Source organism: Drosophila tropicalis, unplaced genomic scaffold, assembly GCF_018151085.1.
Source record: "Drosophila tropicalis isolate 14030-0801.00 unplaced genomic scaffold, ASM1815108v1 contig_1002, whole genome shotgun sequence".
Classification (NCBI taxonomy): Eukaryota; Metazoa; Arthropoda; class Insecta; order Diptera; family Drosophilidae; genus Drosophila; species Drosophila tropicalis.
This window is the reverse complement of record NW_027172360.1, coordinates 1,557,265-1,578,899: the sequence shown is the minus strand read 5'-3', so window position 1 is coordinate 1,578,899 and position 21,635 is coordinate 1,557,265. Positions and strand designations below refer to the sequence as shown.

General features: G+C 35.5%; 1 protein-coding gene across 5 annotated transcripts in view; it reads right to left on the bottom strand.

Moving 5' to 3' along the window:
• Positions 1-5,861: 5,861 nt before the first annotated feature.
• Positions 5,862-21,635, bottom strand: part of GATAd — a 144,372-nt gene continuing 128,598 nt past the window's right edge. For 2 of the 5 annotated variants that reach the window (XM_068286839.1, XM_068286915.1), the window contains 2 exons: positions 13,579-13,709; positions 5,898-6,455 (listed from right to left, as the gene is read on the bottom strand). In XM_068286839.1, the coding sequence (XP_068142940.1) occupies positions 6,285-6,455; positions 13,579-13,709 (302 nt within the window). In that variant the 3' untranslated portion in view covers positions 5,898-6,284. Of the gene's footprint in view, positions 6,456-13,578; positions 13,710-21,635 lie in introns of all 5 variants that reach the window. The other 3 variants (XR_011032027.1, XR_011032019.1, XR_011032024.1) reach the window with 3 other exon arrangements.

Here is a 21,635-nt window from a genome sequence, read left to right as displayed (position 1 = left end):
GATCTTGGACAAGTCAACATAGTTTTGTGCATTTGTTTTATGCGTTATAACACAGTTTAGAGTCATTTCAATAAACGGGAATTCCGTCCATATAATCATATACAAATTTCTGGACACATGGACTTGTTTTGGGGAGCGAAAATCGCGAATTTAATAGCGGCTAACCCTCGGGTTTATCTAAATTAGTAATTTTTGGTTACTAAAAACAAAAATTTTCCACACAGCTCAAACAGAGAGTATGGACTTTGTATTTGTTGGCAAACCGTAAACAATCAGCTTTATGCCTAGGCGGAAACTCCGGTTTCGTGAGTTTTTTCCATATAAAGGATTATATGATCACTGCAGGATTTATGCACACGTCTTTTAGATATCGATAGAGAGAAATGACTACCTATTTGGGATGCGCTGATGTTTTATTTGATCGCTAGATTTTTTATTCAGTTGTCACTGAATATTGGGGTCAGAACGGGGGTTTCTTTCATAATTTTCCCGGTCTATATTTTTGCCAAAATGTTTCGGTTTATATTTTTGCCAAAATGTTTCGCAATTTTGCTAATTAAGATCTCCATATCACACATTGTTACAAATCTTCCACGCTCTCTATTGGAAAAGAGTGCGATTCTAGGCGTTTTTTTAATAAACAAAAGTTACAAATAACAACAAATATAATAAAACCCAAAAATCAATTCTTCTTTGTTAATTTTAAAAGATTTAAACAAATTTGTTATTCAAAGTACTGATTTCATGTGATTATCTAACCAGAAATGGCAGCAAAACAATCTGTCCCATTTACTTATTTCGTTCGCAAAACTCAACGTTGGCTTCTAAAAATTAATTTAACTAAAAAATCCTGTGATACTTTTTCACAATTTTTTGGTCATCGCTAAAGAACAATACAACTAAAATATAGAAGGAGAACAGAAAACGAAAAACTGCATATAAAGGAGAAAATAATGTCATAAGTCTTTGTCCCAATTACTTATTGCGCGCACCTTATAGCCGTTAAAGTGGAAAAACGATTCATCTAAAAAGTCTTACGGCCTTGCGAAAGAACGGCCAATCTCAGCACAGCAAATAACGAAATTATTGTTCAAAGTCACTGTTTTCCACCGATCGTTGCTATGGGAGCACAGTCCTATGTTGGCACAGCCATTCACAGATATGTAAAATTGACAAATGTTTAATTTATAAGAAATCGCGACAAAAGTAACAAAGTTATTCATAAAAGTCACTGTTTTTGACAAATCGTTTCTATTGGAGCTGTATGATATAGTCAGAACTTGATATAGTCTAGAACTTATCCGATTTATCCGATCTGATTGAAATTTTGGGATCTGATATTTGACAACCAAAACTAAGCTGAGTAAAACGCATACACACCGACGGGTAGACGGACATGGCTATATCGATTAGCCTCTCAAGCCTTCTTATAAATATATACTTTATAAGGTCGAAAACGTCACCTTCTGTACGTTACAAACATCTGACCAATTTTATAATAAGCCAGCGGGCCGGGCGTAGCCTCGACTGCGTCTAAGTTGGTATACCCTTGCAAAAGTTAAAAAAAAAACCTTCACTCGTTGCAGAGAACGAACCTGTGTTTTTTTTTCGCCTATAAAATTTTTTTTTTTATCTTCTCTTATCTCTTTTGCCTTTGTGTCTTACATTTTAAGCTCGTAACTAACTCTTGTTTGTGTTTCCTATTTTTGTTTGATTGCGTTCTCGCCTGTTGCCTACCCGCCATTCAGTGACACGTGCATTTGCTTTTGTGCTTAGCACTCGAAATTTTTATTCTTTAGTTGTGACGGCTTACTTTGTACATTAACCCTTGTGTCATAACTGGTCAGTATGTTTTTATGCACATATTTCGTTAACTTTAAAATATTATTTATTTCCTTTTTTAAATTAAATAGAATATTTTATAAAATGGTATATAGCAATTGTTATAGTTTAAGAGCCCGGTGGTCAACGCAATTAGTAAGGTATTACCGGTATCACCTGGGAATAATCTCTTAAAAATTGCCGATAGTTCCAATAGTTTCAACGGCCCAAGCTGCAGTGAGTAACTTGCCCAATGTTGCTGCTGCAGCTCAAGCGTGGGGACCGCGACCTATCGTTGGCATACCACGAATTTTTGGCCGAAGCATATAATAGTGCAGAAATATACTGTAAGAAAAACAAAATCGGTAACCGATCAAAAAACTAGATTCCTTCCTTAACCTGGGCTGCCAGATCGTTAGAGGACTGACATCTAACCACAAAATTTTCTGTATTCAGACGTGATCGAATTTGAAATTATTACTATTTTAAATTCTACTGGAAAATCTTTAGATCTTATATTTGTGCTAGATTTCTCCAATTGTGATATTTCTAGGACTGAACCATTATTTCTTTCGTGAAGACAAATTTCATCCTACATTAAATTTAAAAATCGATCTGCCCTCTCTATCACCATTACTTGATTCTAATGAGGTACCTTTAATTTGGTGCTTTCGTAAGCCTAACTTTGCCAGCCTTAATGAAAACATTGTTACAACTAATAGGTTTTATCTGTATAATTGTAGAGACATGCACTCAGCTGTTCGCTTCGTTTATGATACTCTTAATTCACTTTATGATATTTGTGTGCCTCTTTGTAGACGGCAGACCTCCCTGGTTCTCTTTCGAGAGTTATCCAATTTGAAAAATGTGAAGACTCGATATTATAAGTTTAAAAAAAAAACGTCGTTCATCCGATTACACTCTGTATACAGTCACTCGATCAAAATTCATGGTGCTTAATACTCAATGGTTTAAAAATTATCTTTTTCGCCATAAGCTTTAGTTTGCTTCTGCTTTATATAATAATTTTGCTCGCATTCAATCGATGAGTAGTTTTTTTCGATTTAGTTTGCTTTGCTCATTCCCTGACTTTATTACCGGAATGAAAATTTAAAAAGTAGTTTTCTATGTGTCGCTTGACTGTGTGAATTCGTGAAGAGAGCAAGATCAATTAAATTTGTAGGCAAAATGGGACGTGAACCGAACAAAAAAGTGACGAATTTTTAATCATTATTCCAAAGAAAACAAATCTACGTATAAAATTAAAGACGGCGTTCAATTAATTCAAAAAATTTCAACTCGCTTTTAATCGTAAAGCCTAATTCAAAATAAATAATTTTCAAAGAAAAATACATTTCTATGATATAGTCTTTGTCAAATTTGGCACAGTCATTTGGAGGTATATTAAGCTCACAAATATTAAATGACGGCAATAGCTCAGAAAATAACGAAGTTATTGAGAAAAGTCACTGTTCGTGCGGTCACTTTTCTTCGGCATATGATCGTTTTAAGTCAACACGAAGTGCACTTGAGAGCGTAAAAAGAACGTTGAGGATCGAGTGGATTGTGTTAATTTAAAAGTTTATCTTTACATACACTTTCGAAGGCGGAAAAGTAAAAAGAAAACCAGAGGGCCGGGGCTAACTTTGACCGCGTCAAAGTTTGTATACCCTTGCAACTTTTTTGGTAACTCTTTCCTTACCTATTAACCATCAATGTGGAAGAACGTTTTATCAAAAAAGGCTTGTTTGCGAAAGAATGGCATACAATCATAGGAAATAACGAAGATATTGATAATAGTCACTGTTTTCCACCGATCGTTCCTATGGGAGCTATATGATATAGTCGCCCGATCTTGATCAAATTCGGCACAGTCATTTACAGATATATTAAACTAACAAATGTTTAATTTAAAAGCAAACGCGTTAAAAGTAACGAAGTTATTTACAAAAGTCACTGTTTTCGACCGATCTTTCCTATGGGAGCTATATGATATAGTCGCCCGATCTTGATCAAATTTGGCACAGTAGTTTATAGGTGTAATAAACTCTAATATTAAGTTTCACTGTTCGTGACTTTGGGGTTTGTATGGGAACTATATGATATAGTGGTCCGATCCGACTGAATCCGAGATATACAACCCCTGCAGTATATACAAGCCTACGTGCTCTGTAGCTCTTACGGTCTAGGAGGAGTTTGCGTTGATCCAGACGGACGAACGGACGGACGGACGGGCGGACGGACATGGCTATTTGAACTCGTCTCGTCGTGCTGATCAAGAATATATATACTTTGTACGGTCGGAGATGCTTCGTTCTATGCGTTGCACACTTCTGACCAAAATTAATATACCCTTTTTGCAAAAAGGCCAATATAGTAAATTCCTTAACTTTATCCCCTGCAGAAATCTCGATAATTCAGTCAGTTGTGGAAGAAAGTCTAGCATTTTTAAATATCGAAGAGCTAATAGAATTTACCGAAGTTAACATTGCATTTGCCATCTGATGCTCTTCCTTATATTGTCAGTATACCTAGAGTAATAATGTAAAATTGTAAAAAAATTATTGCAGTACCTGTGAAATACGAAAAACCTATTGAAAAAATAGACTATGGACATATACTAAAATGTAACAAATAATACTTTGGGTTAACCAATAAGAATAAATGTAAAAATCAAAATAAAAATATCAAAGAAGTTAAATTCGGCTATGCCGAAGTTTATATACCCTTGCAGTCCTTGACAATAATAATTTTACATGTTCAAAATTTGTTTTCTGCAACTCAATTCATCAATATACAAAGAAAACAATTTTACTCTTTATACTACAATTTGTTCTTCTCTTATTCCCTCATTCCCTGAGCAAAGCAACGCACGCATACACATACAGTTCTTGTAGCGTTGCGTCTGTGCGTGTATGCATGTGCTCTGTTGATTTGATGATGACGTAGTAGGCAGCAAGCAGCGCTGCCGGCAGCGATTGAACCGATTTATATTGACTGTAACTTGTGTTCTATTTATCCGATTGAAATTTTGGGATCTCATTTTTTGATACCCAATATTAATCACATTAGCAAATTTCATGGGGATACTCAAATTTTTATGAAATTTTTTTGAAAATGTTTGTTCTAGAGTTTTAAGATATAGTGGTTCGATCCTGACAATTTTCATACTTGATCTGCTTCAGACAATAAAAAGCACACAAAAATTTCAGCCCGATGGCTCTTAAGATGGCTGAGTAAAACGCATACGCACGGACGAACAGACGGACAGACCGACATGGCTATATCGACTTAACTTCTCATGCTATTCAAGAATATATATACTTTATGGGGTCGGAAACGTGTCCTTCTGTGCGTTACAAACATCTGACCCATTTTATAATACCCTCTGCAAGGGTATAAAAAGTCATATATTCGTGGCCGCCACTGTAAAACTAAAAGGTAAATATTTAATCCATGCAGTGTATGTAGTCCTGCGTTGATACTTATTGATGCTTGTTTGTTATATTCCACCAAAGTAAAAAAAAAAAAACGCCAATTTTTTGTGTATTTTTAAAGTTGCCAATTTTTTTTTTAAATTGTTCGTACTTGTTGTAATTGTCAATACATGCATCGCGGCTATATAAAAGGTTGAAAAGGACATATGCCCCCCTACAATTCACATAATCACATAACTATTTAGATAACAAATTTATTGTAATTGTCAAAAGAGAGTATTAAATTCGAAAAATAAATTTTTTTTTTAGGCCTAACTTAAACTTCTTAATATATTTAAAGTATTTAAGTTGGTTTGAAAACAGCATTTAGTTATGATATTTAAATGTTCTTACTTGTACATTAAAGTTCATTTTTTCATATTTGTTTGAAAATTAAGTATGCAAGGTGTGAACATTACTTTTATTAAAATAGTCAAACTATTTGAGTTGTTGTGGAGATTATTTTATTATCACATGAATTTCATATATAGGCAAGAGATTTTTTTTACATTTAGATATTTTAAATACTATTGTATTGATTTATTATATAATGGTATTATTTATAACTGATAAAAAAGTATTGAAATTTTTAATGCATAGATAACTTATATATAGATAAATATATTTGATGCTATGTTTGACATTCAAATTTTAAATACTGAAGCAAAATTGTAATAAACTTTAATATTCTGTCTATTTGTGAAAAGCTTTAAGTATTAATGTCCTTGCTTAAGCTGATAAACATACATCTGGGATGAGAATAACTAGTGAATACTCTTTTATACACTAAATATTATTTTGGTATTAGTTTTTAAAAATAATATGTAAGTTTCTAAAAATTCAAATTAATAGTATTTTATGCAGTATGTTTAGCTGCAATTCATATAAATATACCTATACCATTTGTAATTGTATTAGACCTCATAAAGAAAAAATGTGCGTTTAAGTATTTCTTTTACAGTGATTGGGATTTTCTGATTTGGCATTTTACGTCATCTTAGCGCTGTTTTCATTGGACACAAGATTAAGTGGTAGCGACAATTCCTCACTTTCACAAGCGTTGTTTAACTCCGGCAGTAATTCTGTTTTCTTGCGTCTTAAAAAGGCTTCCTTTAGTGCAGGTGTCGCCTTGGACTCAGATATTTTATTCTTGTAATTCTACAAAAACAAAAAAGCAAACATCATTATTCATTTACTTTTATTTTAGAAACACTTAAACATTTTATCAGAAAGATTTGTGAGATGTTATAACTATAAGTAATAAGAGTTGCTTAGAAGCCATTATGGGTTACAAAAGAAAACTCAATGAACACAAAAAAATATTTATTCAATATAAAATATTATTTAATTCCAAGTTAGTCATATATTTTAAACACCTTAGAGACAGTTACTAGGAAGGCATTACAGCCAAACTCCCCTCACAAAATGTCAGCGCTGAAAACACTATAATAAAAAAGGAAAAAACAACTACAAATTCGTCACAACTGGTCAATCATTCCTAAATTATTTAAATTAAATTAATATTGTATATCAAAACCAGAGGGCCGGGGCTAACTTCGACCGAGTCAAAGTTTGTATACCCTTGCAACTTTTTTAAAGATTCAGTTTTCTGACTTTGGTTTTGTTTAATGGTATGTAGACAAATGAAAACTGAAAAAGTTCCGTTAATTTGACTAATTTTTGGGTCGTTTTTCACATTTTTGTGCTTATCCCCACTTTGGCTGTTCACAAAAATAGCAGAGTTTCGTTTAGTTGCTAAAAAAGCAAATAAAAAGTTTCCAAATCTGTCATTAGTAAGTGTAATTAATTACATAATTATAGTGTACTATTATTTGCGTCAACTGTGTTAGTCGGAAGAGGAACGTATTACTCTACCGAGAAGCCAACACGCCTTCTCGAAAATCTTGGAAAACAAGGTAAAACCTACAAAGAAAATTCAAAGTTTAGTTAGATGTTCTGCATAGATAGTCTCTGTTGCCTTAGATTTCCAAAAAATCCCGATAGACGTAAAAAAGGGGCCGAAACGGTTTTAGATGACTGACACATTGTTCGATACTGCAGATTCAATCCGTTTGCATCTTCTAATTTATTCAAACATGATCTAATCTTGGCAGTAATGGATGTCACTTGTGACGTAGACTCATAGAACAATAGATAAACGGGCGAAGTCTAAGGAAACTCCCACTGTTGAGTTAAAGCACATTTGTATTTTGATAAAACTGCATATGAATCTTCCATTTGCAAAGTGGGTAATATTCTCGGGCAGATGACCGCAAAGTAGTTTTGTTTGGTGGTGCAGGTTCCAAACAGTGTACGTCGCCCAGAATATACAGAGTATACCACCCAAACCACACGCAAAACAGCGGTTAGACTATAGGGAATGATGTGGACTTGTTTCTCAAATATTGGACTAAGTCCTATTGTTAAGATTAATGAGAGTACGGATCGAAATGTCTACATGAACATTATGAAGAAGCATTGTAATGCTCTGATATTAGCATTATACATATGAACATCTCGAAGTTTAAAGAAAACAGTTAATTCTAGGGCCTTGTTACGAAGGCCATTTGCGTTCCAAATACATATTCTAAAAGACATTATATTTAATAAAATTTTGAAATGGTATCTGCCAGGACTGTAATCTTGTGGGATTGCTCTTTTACCAGAGCACTTAAGGCACTCAGCTGCATTTGCTGCTTTTGCTGATTATGTAGCATAGTTTTTCACCAGTTGCTCGGACTGCTGGGTGGTAGGCCATTTGTTGCCAGGGCATATGTTATATTTCGTATGCTAAAGGGGGTTTCGGTTTGATTGGGGATCTTTTGTTATTCCTGTTACGATAAGGGAACTTTCGATGAATAGAGCATCCTTTGTAGTGAGCCGATTGGTTCTCATTGCAAAGAGCACAGGTTTTGAGTGAATTGGGTCCTTCAGGGCAGTCAGGTGTCATATGACCAAAAATTTCTGAATATTGAGTACTTTGTGGTTTCTGTTTGTAAGTTTCTCTTTTAATTGGTCTGTATCAGTATCACAGTGCAGGTTCTTTATGCAGACCCTGAATGATTGATCTTACTTCAACTTGTAACAGTAAAATACGAAATTTTCTAGTTTACTAAAGTAACCAAGTAATTTTATAAATCGAATAGGGGCACTTATTGTTTTTCAGAGTGAAAGAGCTTTCTGGTAGGACTTGTAATACTACTTGTTGCAGCTTTCTGATTGAATGGTGTCAGTGTCAACACTGTCTGCGTGGGAAACAGCAATGTCATGGTCATCTTGAGATTCCGCAAACCTATTTCTTTTATCAGCTGCGGCCCTTGAAGTACTAGGGATGTCATCCGAATGTATTACTTTTTTGGCTTGTCGAATGTCGGGGCTTGGTGTCTTGCGTCTCTTCCGTGCAATTTGCCAGACGATAGAGGGCATTTGGAAAGACGAAACATCAAATATGATGTTCTTTGCCATGTTGTCTAAATCTACATCATTCATATTAATACGTCACGGCTTTACCTGTGCTGGGTATAAGAACCCAACGGTTTTTACGATTTTTCATTTTTTTTAGACATAGCATTTCAATACTATAGCATTAAAATTGTAGTTTATGCCAAAAATTTCGACATCTGGACCAGTGTACAGGGGTGGAAATATAAGTGTTAAAAGTTAACTTATGGTCCATGAGTACGCCCAAATCTTTCATATTAGGTGAGGAGAGTAACTATGAAAGGTCATTACCTTACATTTAATAGTGTTAAGATTTAATAGATTAAACTAGCACCAGGACTTAATGAATTTATTAATATTTTTAGTTTAATTAAAAATATAGTAAGACAAAGCTTGACATCGACAGCCTACATAAGCACTACATTCAGGTACACCCGATTTCACAAGGAATGGAAGGGAACACAATGGAATTGGAATAAGAAGACTGAAAGAATACCCTCTGTATTCTATTTGTTAGATACTTTCAAACCCAAGAAAGAAAGAGAGGTGGAAACCCGATGTCGTTCAGTTAATAAGTAATAGGATATGATTAACAGCCTCGTATATGACACAAGTTTGTTTGGCATTGTTGAATTCATTGATAGTCAGAGAGGTGATTTCTTAAAGGTTAGTATTTGTAGATCTACGTTTCACAAACACATGTTAAGATGGCGAAATAATAGAGCTGCAAAAATGTTGCAGTTGTGATGTTATAATTTTATCAAAAGCTTTCGGAATAACGGACAATTTTGAAATACCCATATGGTTAGAGACTTCGGACTTTTTGCAGAGAAATGATATACAACTCCTTCCGAATAGATGGAAAAGAGGAAAATTCGACGGACAATAAAAACAATTTTAAAAATATCAAAGAAGTTAAATTCGGCTATGCCGAATTTTATATACCCTTGCAGTCCTTGACAATAATAATTTTACATGTTCAAAATTTGTTTTCTGCAACTCAATTCATCAATATACAAACAAAACAAATTTACTCTTCATTAAATTTATTCTTCTTACAGTTTTTGTAGCGTTGCGTCTGTGTGTGTATGCATGTGCTCTGTTGATTTGATGATGACGTAGTAGGCAGCAAGCAGCGTTGCCAGCAGCGATTGAACCGATTTATATTGACTGTATCTTGTGCTCTATTTATCCGATCGGATTGAAATTTTGGATATCATGTTTTATATCTAAAACTATCATATTAGCAAATTTCATGGGGATGCTCCAATTTTTATGAAATTTTTTTGAAAATGTTTGTTCTAGAGCTATATGATATAGTGGTCCGATCCTGACAATTTGCATACTTGATCTGCTCCAGGTAATAAAAGGCACACAATGGCTGAGTAAAACGGATACGCACGAACGGACAGACGGACAGACGGTCGTACGGACAGACGGACAAAAAAACGCATATATTTACCAAAGAGGAACGACGCTGGTTTCGTCGCTGCATAGTAACCCGGTTTTTTACTCGTTTTCGGGACGTGTTTACTCTGCAAAGTTAAAGAGAACGGTGTTGGCTACGCAGGCCTACTCACGGTTGTCCTAAATCACCTGTCACCCGGTCGCGATTCCGCCTAAAACCTACTAGGGCCGCCGGTGGTCGTCTGATCAGGGGGTGAGGGGCGCCAGTAGCTCTTCCCGGCTTTTCTCGCGCTCGCGAGTGTAATAGTGGGGTGGTCGCACCCTAGCAACATCGATAACTCCAACAAAAAGTTATTTTTCCTGGTTCGAGTCTCCTTTTTATACCCTTGCAAAAAGGGTATATTAATTTTGGTCAGAAGTGTGCAACGCATAGAACGAAGCATCTCCGACCATACAAAGTATATATATTCAAATAGCCATGTCCGTCCGTCCGTCTGGATCAACGCAAACTCCTCCTAGACCGTTAGAGCTACAGAGCTGAAATTTTGCACGTAGGCTTGTATATACTGCAGGGTTTGTATCTCGGATTCAGCCGGATCGGACCACTATATCATATAGCTCCCATACAAACCATAGGAACGATCGGTCGAAAACAGTGACTTTTGTAAATAACTTCGTTACTTTTAACGCGATTGCTTTCTAATTAAACATTTCTTAATTTAATATATCTGTTAATGACTGTGCCGAATTTGATAAAGATCGGGTGACTATACATATCATATAGCTTCCATAATAACGATCGGTGGAAAACAGTGACTTTGATCAATATCTTCGTTATTTCCTATGATTGTAGGCAATTCTTTCGCAAACATAAGCCTTTTTTGATAAAACGTTCTTTCACATTGATGGCTAATAGGTAAGGAAAGAGTTACCAAAAAAGTTGCAAGGGTATACAAACTTTGACGCGGTCGAAGTTAGCCCCGGCCCTCTGGTTTTAAAATCGCCTTATGGGTTTAGAAGCTATGATAATTGCAATGTAAAATGCCAAAGGGCTCCACTGTGCGTCGCATGTTTTCCAGATTTTCGGATGGTTTTAATCCAGATGTTCCACCTCCGTATAGGTGGTATATTAATTTTGGGTAAGGGTATATTAATTTTGGTCAGAAGTGCGCAACGCATAGAAGAAAGCATCTCCAGCCATATAAAGTATTTATATTCTTGATCAGCACGACGAGACGATTTCATATAGCCATGTCCGTCCGTCCGTCTGGATAAACGCAATCTCCTCACTGATCGTGACTTTTCTCAATAAGTTCGTTATTTTTTGAGCTATTGTCGTGAATTTAATATTGGTAAGTTTATCGAGATCGAGTGACTATAACATATAGCTCCCATAGGAGCGATCCGTCGAAAAAAATTACTGTTTGTAAATAACTTTGTAACTTTTGACGCGATTGCTTTCAAATAAAATATTTGTTGAATATCTCAATGTTTTAAATTGAAGAATTGTGTCATAGCTTAGCAATACGTTGTGGGAAACTTCTTAATTGTAAGATGCCGGTTAATTATTCTGTTAAATATGTACACAGATATCGATGTCAGTATTTTTAAGTATCGATTGTTAGTATTAAGTGAGTATGTGAAAAATATCGGAAAGTGTCCTAAGGCCACACTGGAAGTAAGCTCTTTCTTCTTCAGGTGACGCTTGAACGAGCTACACGCACTACCTACCGTACCCTGCCGATAAAAATAAATCTTCCGACATCCGCGAATTGGATATCGTTTCACATAAATAATTCTGATTCTATATAATTGATAATTGATCTAATGACCAAGTAATAGTGTGTGGACAATACAATGTCCACGACAAGCGACAAGATTTTTTCAATATTCAATATATTTTAAAAATTATAATATTTATTGCACTTGCATAAAGTTTTGACTGAGAACTAGATGGGCCATTCGGCGACGTTTTGTCCTTTTCGATGACTCAATAGAACTTTTTATAAAATTTATATTATTATTAAATTTACAGTAGGCTTCAGGACAATAAATTCTTTAGTTTTTTGCCATTCAGATTGGTATTGTACAACAATACCAACTTTTAATTCTTTTGTGATGAATGCAATTCTTAAGGTCAACCGTATTGACTTCGTGGCTTTTGCTTATTATGTTAAGTTACAGCAAATTATTTATGCCTTGGATTTTTTCGGTATTTGGTGAAAAGAGGACAAAATTATAAAAAATAATATTTGATAACTATAATATACAAACACACATGACGAAAGCTACAGCCACATCACATGTTTGTTCTTGAAAAATAGTGAGACTGATTTAGTTTCTTAAGATTATACCCAAATCAGCAAGTATCAGCAGCTAAACTTTTCATTTTTATTTCCTTAAACATTGACGTTATGGCTACATGTTGTCAAAATATTTTATAATTAATTTTTGGCCTATGGGCGTAACCACAGTGCTCTGGTCCAAATGGCAGGTCAAGTTGGTGACTTCTTTTCAGACGTTTGGTCTGAGTTTCTAACCTGGAATGCCATGACTCCGAATCTTGCAGTTAACTGACGGGATGTTAAGGTCTCTGTGGATGACTGAGTTACGGAGGAGGCGGTTCAACAATTCTGCGTAGAAGCTTGTTCTGAAATCGCTACAGAATAATTGTGTAATTAAAAAGATAATAGGTGAATGCAAGTGCGAGTGCGTTTTTATGAGCGATTATAAACGTATTTTTGGCTTTGGTTTCCATCCTCGGATCAGTTCTCTGCAATGTTCGGTCGTGGTATTTAAGTTCGAATAAAGTTCTGTCACCTGACAATTTATATATATAATGATTCAGCCATGAGTGAGCGACGTCATCGCCCATCCCTGGTGTTGTCGATAACTTTAAAGTCTTTGAAAACGTTGACGAGAAAAGGTGCAAACAAATAAGCTCTCACGATCGTTGGTAACGAACGGCCATCACGAACGGCCATTACGAACTGCCATTACGAACGAATACAACAGCATCGCTTCGCAGGTCTATATTTTCTCATTTAGAGTTAGTCTCATTTAAATAATCAACTTATATTGAAAACTATGTTATCAACATACCGCCCCTTTTGAGGAAATTCGAGTTAAATTGATTTAAGTTAATTGATCAACGTGGATTTAATTAATTTGGCACTCGTATTATTATTTTTATATTCGCAAAAGCTTAAGCACAAAAACCGGTTTTGGTTTTTTTTTTTTTTGGTTTTTTAATTACATAACATTGACAATTTTGCCATAATTGCTTTATATTAGATTCATTCTCTATAATAGAGTTCACATCGTGTTCAGACATGATTGAAGCATTCGTGAACACGCCTTGATGACTATAAACCATAACTTTACTTCAATGGTCACAAACAAAAATTAGTATAGTATTAAAAGAAATACTTACAGTAAATACTATATCCGATATACTAAGAGACTCCTGGGCTGTCAAAGATTTTGGTTTGTTACTTTCAATAGATAAATTGGTATGTTCCATTTCAAGGTCCAATAAAGAAGAACAGGGTAATTGTTTATTTCCTAATAATGACAACAAAAATATAAAGTTAAGAAAAATTAAAAACCTTTAAAAATTATTTTTGGTTCGAACGCTTATTTGTAGGGGGTGAACTCATGAATGTCCCAGCCTATTTTCGACTGTTTAATATTTGTGAACCACTCGGAAGATAGGAAAACTCGGAAATGCCATTCATTCGATTTTTATCTGATTTCTGTCGTTCATTCCAAATAAATGGAACACACATTACTACAGGGCCGGGGGGCTACTTCAACCGCGACAAAGTTTGTATACCCTTTCAAGTTTTCTATTATTTTTTGCTTACCTAAGGTGCGCGCAATAAGTAAATGGGACACTACTTTACTATCTAAACTAGAGGTGTGCATGGGCTGGGCTTTTATCGGGTAATCGTGGGTACCCGTGGGTGGTATGGGCTGAAAAATTTAATTTCGGGTTGGGTGCGGGCGGGTTTTGGATTAGGTTCCTCAACCCAATATGAAAACGCAATTGTGAAATATTTAAATATTTTCTTTTTTTTAACTTCGTGTTTTTTCAATTACCATTATCATCATCATCTATCACAATCGTGATCAGTGATCACTAAGAAAAAAAAGCGGAGGAAAAAAGAATAAGAAAAAAGCTGGCAACTAACTTGAAATTGTTACAAGTGGGCTCTGCGACAAGCGAGAGAGTTTTTTCGGGCAAAATATTAAACAAAAAGCGCATACTATTACTTAGTAAATATATTTAATGAATGTAATTGCTGATTTGGATAAAGCATAAAATTTTTTTCATTTCTAGGTACTACTACTTAATAAATACATTTAATGCAAGTTTCGCAGAATTAAAAAAAAAAAAATTATTTTTTATTAAACATTTTTTGGGCGGGGGTTTTTTTTTCGGGTTGCAAAATTTATTTGGCTCTCGGGTGCGGGTAAAATTTCCTGCTTCGGCCTATGGGCTGGGTCGGGTTGGGTCCAAAATTTCGGGCCATGCCCACCTCTAATCTATACCAACTAAACCGATTAGGATATTCAAATAAAATAAATTTATCTTTATACTTCTCAAATTTATAAATATATTTCAGCCCATTAATATGGTAAAAAGGGCAAAATTAGAAAAAATCAAACAAAATATTTTCAAACGAAATAAGTAAATTGTTAATTTGTGTCCTAATTTTAAAATTAAAAATAAAAACCAACTGAAACATTTTTAAATGATTGAATAGCCCTCTACTCTGTTTTTACCAATTCCAATTTACGAGCTGCCATTTAATTAAGCGTGTTTTGCAGCATTTGGATGTTAAATTTGTCCAATCCTGAAAAATGGCTTCTTATAGGCCCTGTAAATTTGCAAATTGCTTTCCGTGGGCATAAAGCCGTTGAATCAAGATGCCTGATAGATTTTTTATCGGATTTGGGTCTAGTCTGCTTGTTGACCAGTCTAAAACAAGCATTAGAGAGACTTTTAAACAAGATCCTGTGAGTTTTGTTGTATGATTTGGTGCATTATCATAATAAGCTTCTGCTCTCTGACGTGACGGTCGTGTATTCTTATATACACATATTTTTTTTTGCCCTGTGTTTCTTTTGGCTTTTCAATGGCTTGTTGTCTACCTACTAGCACGCATTCTGAACGTTTTGATGATCAGTATGGAGCAATATCTTGATGGCTCTGCGATAATCTTATTCACTTAAAACGTGCTGGCCTCAATGGCCGCGCCTATGACAAATTTTCTGGTTTGTCTGTGTCTAAGCCTGAGCTTGGCTTAATGCGCTGGACTTGCCCATCTTGTGCCAGCCAGGAGCTTGATTTTAGCCGTATGTATAGGGATCTTCGTTTAAAGTTTCTCTCTTTAAACAAACTGGCCAAACAGCTGTCTAACGAGTGTGACTCTAGCGTACATTTATTGTCGCAATTCAAGTTTCTTCCACCTTGTGAGAAATTGTCCAAAAATAAACCCTTGAGTTGCCTCGTAAGCAGTCGCCAGCTCTCTGTATTACTTCGTCTCCAATTTTACGCCTACACCATCTTCTTGTCCCTCTTTATGCTCTTCTTTTCAGATTGAAGTACCCATTACAAGCCCTGGTGTACCTCAATCTGTGCCTCACGGGAACTCTGATCAATCACAGGATCATGCTGGCTCTCAATCACTTGCGGATCCCAATGCTCCTCCGCTAACTAACTGTAGTGACTCATCGCAAACAATTATTTATCTCTAGGCTTGCTCCAGATACTTCTGAGTCGTCTGTGGCAGCTTACATTGGTAATATATGCCCTGCTAAGGTTTTAATTCAAAAGTTTAAGTTTTCTAGGCCTCGCGAAATCTTCTCTTTTAAAATTACAGTTCCAAATGAGTACTTCTCAGCTATGGTTGAACCTAATTTTTGGCCAGTGGGCCTTGTTGTACACGAGTTTGCGCCCAATAAGCGCTCCCGTCCTTTGCCCGTCCTCCTTCCTGATATATCTTCTGCTTTAAAAAACTAATGCATTTATTATCAAAATGTAAGAGGACTTCTTACCAAGCTCTCGAACCTGTTCTGTGATAGCCAAACCTTTTCGGCTGACATATTAGCTTTCTCTGAAACTTGGCTTAACTCCTCTGTTTTGGATAATGAAATCCTTTCGAATAACTTTAATTCTTATAGGCTTGATCGTGTTGGTCGTCGTGGCGGTGGACTCGAATCTATGTTCAAGTGTTGTGCCGATTTATCTCTCCTTAGGTGTTGAGTTTATTTGCGTCGAAGTTACATGTTCTAACTTTAGCCTATATATCTCTTGTTCATATATTCTTCTTCTGATATCATGATCTACGTGCACCATGCTGATGCTTTACAAACTATTTTTAATCGTCTTAAAGATCGTGATTTTTGGATAGGAGTCTTTTATTATTCCACTTTTTAAAAAAGGGTGTCAAATCGGATGTTTCTAACTACCGTGGCATTGCCAAACTGTTTGAGAAAATTATTACGTCTTCCCTTTAACACCTATCCAGATCCACTATGTCTCCTTGTCAGCATGGCTTCATGAAAGGTCGTTCGTCGCTGACGAACCTTTTAGAATTGACTACCCTTGTACACCATGGCTTCCGTAAAAAGTGTTAAACTGATGTTACTTAAACTGACTTTAGTAAGGCTTTCGATACGATTGATCATTCTATGCTTCTCGCGAAACTTAACATCATGGGGTTTTCCCCAAAACTATTGGCTTGGTTAAAGTCGTATCTTATTGTCAGAACCCAAAAGATGTCTTTTCGTTCCTCGATATCTAAAACTGTTCGAGTTACGTCAGGTGTACCCCAAGGCAGTCATCTGGGCCCACTATTATTTACATTGTTTATAAATGATTTGCCTTTGGCCTTGGCTCATTCACGCGAGCTCATGTTTGCGGATGACGTCAAGATTTGTTATTCCTATAATGATCCTTAATAAATTACACCTTAATGCCTCTAAGTGTTCTTTTATGACTTTCAGTCGTTTGTCTCCGCTCCTAGCTCATTACTCTATTAAGTCTGTTCTGTTAGATTGTGTACCATCATTCAAAGACTTAGGCGTTATGTTTGACCGAAAACTTTTATTTGATGTTCATATTTCTTCAATTGTGAATAGAGCATGCAGCCTTCTTGGCTTCATTAAACGTTGGGCCAAAAAATTTGATGATCCCTATGTAACAAAGGTTTTATACACTTCGTTAGTTCGCCCTACTCTAGAATATTTCTCGCCAGTGTGGAACCCTCAATATAATGTTCGCTAGCGTAGTATTGAATCGGTACAGAAGCAATTCCTTAAGTTTGCGCTACGCGGTCTAAATTGGGACCCGAGTCTTCGCCTACCTTCTTATTCTGACAGACTTCTTCGTATTAATCTTCCTTCACTTTATAACCGTAGGCTCGTTTTTGGCATTCTCTTTCTCCATAAACTAGTCAACGGCGAAGTCATTTCTACCAATTGGTAGAACACAAAAATATAGCGTATCTAGTAAATTTACTATTAAACGAACCTTTTCGTGTTCTTTGCCTATCTTTTAACAACCTTTCTCACCTAATTTCTCCTCATCTTCGCGCTATACTTTTTAATCATCTACAGCGAAACCAATGAAAATATTCTGGACTTGGATTGGCTGCAACTCATCACTGACCACATTGGCTGTGAATCGGGGCATAGCTGGCACCTTGTGCAAATAAAACACCTCCACCGGGTCGGGGATGTTTAGTTGTGTATAAAGCTAAGCTACCTTCTTCATTTAATTACTATCTGTCTTTAGCTTAAGCTTTTTCGTCGACTGCTGTGTTAGTTGACGTAAATAAATAAATAAATAGAATATGTATGTATCCTGTCCAAATTGCAAAAAAATGATCTTGGACAAGTCAACATAGTTTTGTGCATTTGTTTTATGCGTTATAACACAGTTTAGAGTCATTTCAATAAACGGGAATTCCGTCCATATAATCATATACAAATTTCTGGACACATGGACTTGTTTTGGGGAGCGAAAATCGCGAATTTAATAGCGGCTAACCCTCGGGTTTATCTAAATTAGTAATTTTTGGTTACTAAAAACAAAAATTTTCCACACAGCTCAAACAGAGAGTATGGACTTTGTATTTGTTGGCAAACCGTAAACAATCAGCTTTATGCCTAGGCGGAAACTCCGGTTTCGTGAGTTTTTTCCATATAAAGGATTATATGATCACTGCAGGATTTATGCACACGTCTTTTAGATATCGATAGAGAGAAATGACTACCTATTTGGGATGCGCTGATGTTTTATTTGATCGCTAGATTTTTTATTCAGTTGTCACTGAATATTGGGGTCAGAACGGGGGTTTCTTTCATAATTTCCCCGGTCTTTTCGTCATTTTTCACTTTATATTTTTGCCAAAATGTTTCGCAATTTTGCTAATTAAGATCTCATCACACATTGTTACAAATCTTCCACGCTCTCCATTGGAAAAGAGTGCGATTCTAGGCGTTTTTTTAATAAACAAAAGTTACAAATAACAACAAAAATAATAAAACCCAAAAATCAATTCTTCTTTGTTAATTTTAAAAGATTTAAACAAATTTGTTATTCAAAGTACCGATTTCATGTGATTATCTAACCAGAAATGGCAGCAAAGCAATCTGTCCCATTTACTTATTTCGTTCGCAAAACTCAACGTTGGCTTCTAAAAATTAATTTAACTAGAAAACCCTTTGATACTTTTTCACAATTTTTTGGTCATCGCTGAAGAACAATACAACTAAAATATAGAAGGAGAACAGAAAACGAAAAACTGCATATAAAGGAGAAAATAATGTCATAAAACGATGGAAAAACGATTCATCTAAAAAGTCTTACGGCCTTGCGAAAGAACGGCCAATCTCAGCACAGCAAATAACGAAATTATTGTTCAAAGTCACTGTTTTCCACCGATCGTTGCTATGGGAGCACAGTCCTATGTTGGCACAGCCATTCACAGATATGTAAAATTGACAAATGTTTAATTTATAAGAAATCGCGTCAAAAGTAACAAAGTTATTCATAAAAGTCACTGTTTTTGACAAATCGTTTCTATTGGAGCTGTATGATATAGTCAGAACTTGATATAGTCTAGAACTTATCCGATTTATCCGATCTGATTGAAATTTTGGGATCTGATATTTGACAACCAAAACTAAGCTGAGTAAAACGCATACACACCGACGGGTAGACGGACATGGCTATATCGATTAGCCTCTCAAGCCTTCTTATAAATATATACTTTATAAGGTCGAAAACGTCACCTTCTGTACGTTACAAACATCTGACCAATTTTATAATAAGCCAGCGGGCCGGGCGTAGCCTCGACTGCGTCTAAGTTGGTATACCCTTGCAAAAGTTAAAAAAAAAACCTTCACTCGTCGTTCATCCGATTACACTCTGTATACAGTCACTCGATCAAAATTCATGGTGCTTAATACTCAATGGTTTAAAAATTATCTTTTTCGCCATAAGCTTTAGTTTGCTTCTGCTTTATATAATAATTTTGCTCGCATTCAATCGATGAGTAGTTTTTTTCGATTTAGTTTGCTTTGCTCATTCCCTGACTTTATTACCGGAATGAAAATTTAAAAAGTAGTTTTCTATGTGTCGCTTGACTGTGTGAATTCGTGAAGAGAGCAAGATCAATTAAATTTGTAGGCAAAATGGGACGTGAACCGAACAAAAAAGTGACGAATTTTTAATCATTATTCCAAAGAAAACAAATCTACGTATAAAATTAAAGACGGAGTTCAATTAATTCAAAAAATTTCAACTCGCTTTTAATCGTAAAGCCTAATTCAAAATAAATAATTTTCAAAGAAAAATACATTTCTATGAGAACTCTCTGATATAGTCTTTGTCAAATTTGGCACAGTCATTTGGAGGTATATTAAGCTCACAAATATTAAATGACGGCAATAGCTCAGAAAATAACGAATTGAAGATCGTTAATAAATAGTGTGAAGAGCAGAGGGACAAGGTGACTACCTTGAGGTACACCAGAAGTCACAGGAATAAAAGCGGAAAAAGAACACTTAAAAAGTACTTCTGTTTTCTATTTGTTAAATATTCTCGAACCCGAGAAAGGAAAAGGGGTGGAAACCCAATGTCGCTCAGCTTAGAAAGTAATAGGGTATGATTAACGGAATCAAAGGCTTTGCTAAAGTCAGTATATATTACATCAGTTTGTTTACCATTTTTGAACCCCTTGATAATTATTGATGTAAATTCTAAAAGGTTAGTGGTTGTAGACCTACGTTTCACAAACACATGTTGGGATGGCGAAATAGTTATAATTTTCTCAAAAGCTTTCGGAATAGCGGACAATTTTGAGATACCCCTGTAGTTAGAGGCTTCGGACTTTTTGCCATTTTTATGCAGAGGAAAGATATACGACTCTTTCCAAATAGATGGAAAAGAGGAAGATTCGACAGACAATAAAAACAATTTTAAAATGGGTTTACATAATGCGTTTGCACAAAATCTGAGTACACATCTAGGTAAACCATCTGGCCCCGGAGAATAATTAGGTTTAACTAGTTTAAGTTCGCTACGAAGAGAACTTTCATCAATCACTGGATTGAAAATGCAATTAGCTTTGTCTAAATGATAAGGATACGGACTTGCTCGATATTCCGTTGAGGACTAGGTTGTTTTGAAAAAACTCGCAAACATATCGGCAATTGCCTGATCAGTGCTCGCTTTTTTATTTTGAAAAGACAAAAAAGATGGGTGCACAGAGGTCTTACGTTAGAATTAACAAAATTATAAAATTGTTTAGGGTCAGAAGAAAACTGACGCTTACACCGCTGAAGATAATTCTTATAGCATTGTGTATTAAGCATCATGAATTTTGAAAGAGCGACTGTATACAGAGCATAATCTGATGAACGACGTGTTTTTTGAAACTTCTTATAATATCGTGTTTTCACATTTTTCAAATTGGATAACTCACGAGAGAACCAGGGAGGTTTGTTAAGCCGCTCCAGTTTACCAAGAGGCACACAAATATCAAAGAGTGAATTCAGAGTATCATAGAAAAAACGAACAGCTGAGTTCATATATCTACAATTGTACAGATAAGACCAATCGGTAGTAATGCTGGCAATTTTTATACCCTTGCAGAGGGTATTATAAAATTGGTCAGATGTTTGTAACGCACAGAAGGAGACGTTTCCGACCCCATAAAGTATATATATTCTTGATCAGCATGAGAAGCTAAGTCGATATAGCCATGTCCGTCTGTCCGTCGGTGCGTACGCGTTTTACTCAGCCATCTTAAGAGCTATCGGGATGAAATTTTTTTTGGGAGCTTTTTTTTACCCGGGTGAGATAAAGTATGAAAATCTTTGGGATCGGACTACTATATCATATAACTCTGGAACAAAAATTTTTGCAAAAATTGGAGTATCCCCATGAAATTTACCAATATAATAGAATTTGAT